Raw genomic sequence first — 6,975 nt, 5'->3', positions numbered from 1 at the left:
GATTACGATTCTTCAATATTTTGAGGCGGAAATATTACATTGTAACATACCCATGTTTCCTACAATGCACTAGTTTAAAAATCCAAAATTTTAATCCTTAATGTCATTTCATTAGCCATTAATTTGTACAAAAAATTAACCATGACCAAAGGTCTCCAACAATTTACCCTTCTCTCCAAAGTCTTAGGCATGAGCTTGAGGAGACCTTCATTTACAAGAAATATTTCCCATATTCATGCATTCATTCCAAAGTTTGCATAGATAATGTTCACAAACATCTTGAGGTTATGAGAACTCCATTAATAGCCCATTAGGACCAAGATATTTTGCTTGCTTCTCTAAATATTGAAAACAACATATTCTATCTATTCTAGAGAAACAGGTTGATTAAGTACTAAAGGTGTGTCTGTTCACATACAATCCATCACAATCTAGCTCAATATGTACAATTTCAACTAAGACTCAAAGCTTTCAACTACCTTTTTATCCTTAGCACATGTAACCATCTACATCCTTTAATGTTGCAACTATTCTCTCTTATGTTTACAATTGAGTGCATTGAAATATTTTGGTAGGTGCATCTCCTTCTAAGTTCTATGATGCCTTCAATGTTAAATGCTTCTAATACCTTCAATTGTACTTTGATACCTTCAATTTTAAGAGATTCTAACTTTGAATATAGCTTTATAAGAGAACACAATCAAAAAGGTACAAAGCTCATGCATGCAAGCACATCAAGAATTTTTTCCCTTCACTCACAACTGTATTGCTAGGTGTCTTTCTCTTTCCATACCATTTTAATTCAAAAATAACAACATTAATAGCACTAATCTACTTTTCTTTCAATACCATTAATAAACCATGCTTCTTGAGTAGCTTAAAAGTAATCCTTCTCCTTTAAACCAATTGAAAAGCAAGAATTCCTCCAATACATTTCATCATCCTAATCAAATTGAAAGAGAGTACCAAAATCACATCATTTGAGGGTGCAACATGATGTAAAAAGCATATAACATTATATATTGGAGTAAGCCACTACCAACCATGAATGGCATAGAGCTCATTTAATCTAGCATCCCTCCACAAACTATTATCATGGCTCTTATGCTAAGTGAGAATCTATTAATTAAATGATCTTGAGGTAACAAGCTTACCAACTCCATCTTTCCTCATAAATAATTGATCATGAACCATGTGATGTAACACTTTCTCCTAGTCTTGTATTCTAATCCCCCATCACCAAAACAACATCTTATTTTAGGAAATCTTCCTTGAATGCATTCCATTTCCTAGATACAATAGAAAGTTCATATACCAAAAGCACAAGGAAGGACTTATCACCCATATGCAACCTCATCATAATCTTGCTCTCAAAACCCTCTAACTAGCACAAAATCTTTGGCTTGAACTATTGCTTGTTGACAAGCAATCACATACCAGCTTGTCTCTATAACAAGAACTAGAAAATACATCACAACCTAGGTTTCTCTGCTCCTTCCCATTTACCTTCACCCAAGTTAACCTCTTGAAGCTTTACTAATTCCACTCTTGTCTTGTTTAACCATGTCATTATCTTAGCTTTGTGAGCAAAGGCCCCTAACATTCCATGTAAAACATCCTCCTCATTATAGATATCAAAATCTACCATATTTCCATCAAGCCCCAACAAAGACAAGTAGATGTTCCTCTCAACAGGAGGAGGACGCACTAGTTTCTAAACTGAAATATTATTTTGCCTTTTCGTTTTCAAACCCAAGGGAAATATTGATATTTATGTGCCCATCAAAATATTTGGTGATGAAAATCTTAGAGACACCAAAAGATATGACATTTCCATGAGCTATATATGGGAAGCCTTTTGATTCTCACAAAAGGTGTTTCAAAACACTCTTCATCTACCTCTAGGCTTTCAATGTTTCAAGGTTTCAAAGTATGGCACCTTACTCCTTCACTTTTGTTGTACAAGGTTTTGTTGTTTATTGTTTTCAGGTTGCCTCCTCCTCTTTGCATGTCCTATGTTTTTACAACCATGGATTGAGGTTTAGGAATCTCCATTGCAAAACAAGTTTGATTTTTTTATTCTTTAAATTATTAGTTGTAGTCATTATATGAGCTTTATGTATGGAAAGTGATAGTAGGGGGTCATGGCATTGAAGGTTTCAAGGTTTACCCATTAACTTGTCTTAGCCCAAAAAAATTGAATGCATAGGTTGACTTGACGTAGCATCAAAAAGCCCATTCACCATGTTAGCTTTCAATCTTGATTTGGAAGACTCTCCAATGAAGTCAAAGCCTCATCCTTTTTGGCTTTGGCTTTGCTAGAAAGTCCAAAAAATCAAGATTAGAAGTTTATGTGGGAAAATGATATTCTAGTGTGGTCAATGGTTGACCTCTTAGACAACAACAAGAACATGTAAAAGGCATGAATGGACTTCCAAGACTACACTTCAATGCATGTTGGAATCTTCCAAGCCTATCACTAGGATTTGAATCAGTTGTTGCAACTACATACACCAATATATGGATTAACTACAATTATATGAAAAAGCTATGGAAGTTAAGTTGTCAACACTTGAGAGGGATCATCCCTCCAAGTCTCATAGATTTGTCTTCAAATCACAAACAAAATCAAAGGTATTAGACAATAGCCACAAATGCACCCCATCATGAATTGTATTTCCCTTGAATTCTTTAAGGTGAGTAGGCCCCAATTTACTCAAATGAGACTTAAAGCCCAAGAATTAAATGAACTCCCACACATTTACCACTTATAATCAACAAGAAATAAAAACCACTTGGGGACTAGCGATGCTCTTTATCCCACTTTTGACTTTGATTAATCATTTGAAGGGATGACAAAGAGGACTTGGGTTACTAATTTACTCTATTGCTTATTCTTGAGACTGAATCAATCATAACTTTGGAATGTATTAGGTGCTCAATTGATATCTTAGGCTCATAATCAACAATGCATGCTATATTGATAGGCTTGACAAATAATGCTTGTTGTTCAAGTGTATTCGTGTTGTAGTGATAAGCTTGAAAAGTAATGCACATGTTCAAGTGTAGCTTCACCCCATATGTGCATTCTTTTTTTGTCATGAGGCTCCATTCATTATAAGGGAATGGTGTATCAACTCCATCAAAGACACTTGATGGTGGGTTTAGGGTTTCATAAATTTTGATGGAACAAGAATGTGTGTATAAGGAGAATGGATCCCCAAGGCTACACTTGAATGTGTGGTTGTATCCTTCAAGCCTATCACTAAGATATGAAATAACTAAGATTTTGTAACCAATATATGAATTAACTATAATTACAAAACAAATCCATGATTGTTTCCACTCTTCAAAACAAGTGTAACGTGCTTGGATTAGTTCTCTAGGTCTTTACATCATGTCTTAGCCCTAAACCAAATTTGAGAGGTAGTTAACCATAGCCATGTCATTACATCCACATTGTGTATCTTCTTCCCCATGGAATCTTTGAGTTGATTGTGTAGGCCCCAATTTTTTCAAATAAAAGACATAAAAGCCAAATAAATAAATTTGTATTGGCACTTTTACTTTGAATATTCTTGAGCAATAAGATTCATTATGCATATGAAAATAGTATGTAGTCTTCTTCTAACTTTGATTCAACTTGAGGTAAGACTTGGAGGACTCGATGTAACCATCGAATTTCTCAAGTGCTTGTTGCAAATGTGCTCCAATAATCTAGAAAGGGCCAAGTAGTCAATTCATATCTTAGTGTTGTAATCGGCAATTTCCTCATGTCATAGTGAAAGCATTGATGAATATCTCCAGGATTGCAAGTAGTTGGCTCAAAATTTTAAGATTTCTCTATTATTTAGACTTCTATATGGTAATATGTTGAAGATATGGGAGATCTCCCAATATCTATTGTAAATATAGGGGATTAATCCCTTCATTGTAATGTACCTTCAATCACATCCTTTTCTAATCTCACATTGCTCTTACCCCCATGGTGGACTTTTGACACCAAACACTCCGACAGCGTGTTAAGGAAAGTTTATACTATCATCAAAGGTGAATTCCGAAAGATATTTGGGCTGATTTGGGCTGATATCTTTAGTCATATTCAGAGAATTAGCTATAGCATTGTTCGTTTAATTCATTTCTTACTCTACAGAAGACATCTTGTCAAAATATGCAAGTATTATGTGCCCCTATGGCAGGGTAATGTTTGTAGATCATTCATAGATGCTTTGAGTTGAATTAAGAGAAGCTTTTTCTCTTATTTCTTGGCTATGGTAACCTATCCTTATCAGGAACTCAATTTGAAGCTCTCTTGAAGCAAGTATCTTTGCCCTAGAATCCTTGTAATTGACTCATAAGCTTTTGTCCCTAACAATCTACATTGAATGTAATCATGCAAAGTTGATTCATGCTATGGTATCATGTATAAATGTTGGGATGCAGAGTTGTTTATGATACATTACAGCATATTGTACTTGATTTTATAATTTGTGATTGCTCTTACAGTCAAGAAAACAAGCTTGATTTGAGTAAGAACTTATGAGATAATACTCTTGTGATCTTTGCTAAGAACATGCAGTTAGAAGCTCTATCAACATCTTCAAGAACTTGGCTTGAAACCTTCAACCCTTCTCTTGTCTCTACCATCTCCGGAGTCTAAGCTCTTGAACCCCTATACATTCTTCTCTCTCAAACCCCTGTGATTGACCGTGAATTAGTACCTCTTGAAACTTCAAACATTCAATGAAATCTACTTATCTCTTGAAGACACATCTCCATCTATCTTGTCCAATTTTCTTGCCAAACCCTTGTGGTGACCTTCAACCCTACGCGCTACTGCGACAACGTTATATATACATATATTTATGAATGATCCCCCCTCCCCCCCTCTCTAGAGCTCTCACTCAGAAGTGTGGAAGCTCCCTAACTTAATTTTATGCTTTGAAGAGTGCTACCCGCAAACTACCCACATGTGATAAGCTAGCGGTAGAATTTTGATGTCTCCTTTATGTCCTGTCTATGGCAAGAAAAAGGAGTGTGTATATCATATTTTTTGGGAGTGCCCTAAAGTCTAGCCAACATGGAAGTAGGTTAGAAGATTGCTTGAGAAAGCCAAGTTTAATAGCTCCTTGAATGCAAATGTCACATTGCTTGATGACCTTGGAACCTTTGATGAGGAAACCATCAGACTCATCCACCATACTGAGAGGTATGAGTGATCAAGTTCCTTTTGAGTCATAGAAATGCTACAATCTTTGAGAATAAAAGATTGCATGAACCTATAAAACTAGTTCATACGCTAAAAAGTGATACCTTAGCTTTGCTCAAAAAGATCAAATCCTATCGGCATGTTTTTAAAGTTATGCATAAGAAGCTACTCGAACTTAGCTTTTGGGCCTTATGCCTAAAGCATCAATGTAAGATGCTTTTTTTAAAACTTGACGCCATATGACCACATCACAAAAAAAACATTTTTTCTGGGTTCTCGAGAATCATGACAACGTCTATGATGTTTCCTCCAATCCTCCAGTATTCACAAAAGATAGAGCTTATTGTGGAGATGAAAGCCCCTAGTCGTGATTTTCAAAGAGAAGACCATGACCTTGGGCCGAAGGAAATCGCTATATGTATCTGTGTCCAAAGCCGACTATTTAGTTTTAACATTAAGAAGCACTGGGGGTGGGGGTGAAGAATGCGTAAGGCTCGTAACGGAAGTAGCAGCTAGCGTAGTGAGCCTGCTCGCCGAGGGTGGAGTCACAGATGACGCGGTACGACTGCTGGGTGAGGCAGGAGGCGCACTGGGTCTGGTTGAGGTAGCCGAGGCACTGCGCCAGGGCCCACTCCCCGCTGGCGTTGGCGGAGGCGTAGCCGCCCTCGGCGGGGGCCCTGCCGATCACGTCCTCCATCAGCGTCTGGATGGCCTGCAGGGCCACGGGATCGCTGGTCTTGGCGTAGCAGAAGCCGATCACCCAGCTGAAGTCCGGCGGCGACGCCGTGTAAAAGTCAGAGGTGTTGTCGTAGCGCACGAAGCAGGGGTCGAGCTGGATGCGCGCCCCGACCGACGACGGGCATCCGGCCTGCAGCGACGCCGTGGCCTCCCTCACGCATTCCTGGCATGATGATGATGATGACTCCCCCTGATTATCGCCATCGATGGTTTGGTCCCCCCGGCACTGGAACAAAGCGAACGCCGCCCCGCCGCCGTTAACGTCGTCCCCTGCAGACGCTGTGCTGTACCGCCTTGTCCTGGCCAACGCCCTCAGCCTCTCCAGCGCCGCGTCCAGGTTTGTCTTGAATGCGCTGCTATTGAGCGCTGTTGCGGAAGTCGTATTGCGGAGGCAGTTCAGGTAAACCTGAGCTGTCGCCGTTGGCTGAGGCTGCAGCTGATGCAGGATCAGAAAGGGGCTGATCACCATGACCAGCTGGAGAACATGTGTTTTCTGCAGCCCAATCGGCCATTCCATTCCCTCCCCAAACCTGCGCTAACTACAGAAATCAAGGTTGAAACCTTCAGTTGGAGCTCATAATGGCTAGCCTGCACTCCATTCAACCGCCTTTGAGACAGACGGCTGCGCAAACATTACGCCATGGATTTCTGAAAGTCTAAAGGTCTACCATGGCTGGTCACATTTGTGGTTGAACGGCAAGGGCAAATACCTTTTACGCTTTAAAGCAACCAATCACACAAGTTTGGTACTCTTTTCGCCCATTCATAATTTCTTTCTACACGCATTTGATAATATCCCTCTCCTTTTTTCTTCAAAAGTAACTATCACGCGTCTTCCTCCATTCAAACATTTAATGTTGGCGAATTGTTCAAACTTGGTACAATAAGCAAGTAGCACTCCTTAAATTGACTCGGTAAATTACCCTTCTAAAGTTCTCTGCTACGAATGGAGAGAGAGAGAGACAGAGAGAGAGAGAGAGAGAGAGAATGAATCTTCTTTTCAACCATAGAAAATAGAAACTCAAAAA

General features: G+C 39.1%; 1 protein-coding gene across 1 annotated transcript; it reads right to left on the bottom strand.

Annotated features, from left to right (window-relative positions):
- Window positions 1-5,176: 5,176 nt before the first annotated feature.
- Window positions 5,177-6,633, bottom strand: LOC148015427 (plasmodesmata-located protein 6-like). The gene has a single exon (XM_087665293.1). The coding sequence runs from the start codon at window positions 6,462-6,464 to the stop codon at window positions 5,664-5,666; it is 801 nt and encodes a 266-aa protein (XP_087521419.1). The 5' UTR covers window positions 6,465-6,633; the 3' UTR covers window positions 5,177-5,663.
- Between the last annotated feature and the right edge of the window lie 342 nt (window positions 6,634-6,975).

The sequence above is a fragment of the Lygodium microphyllum genome, chromosome 24 (genome assembly GCF_053477565.2).
Source record: "Lygodium microphyllum isolate KBCC chromosome 24, Lygodium_microphyllum_v1.1.10, whole genome shotgun sequence".
In the NCBI taxonomy this organism is placed as follows: Eukaryota; Viridiplantae; Streptophyta; class Polypodiopsida; order Schizaeales; family Lygodiaceae; genus Lygodium; species Lygodium microphyllum.
The sequence above is the reverse complement of the archived record's forward strand: the minus strand, read 5'-3'. Positions and strand labels throughout refer to the sequence as shown.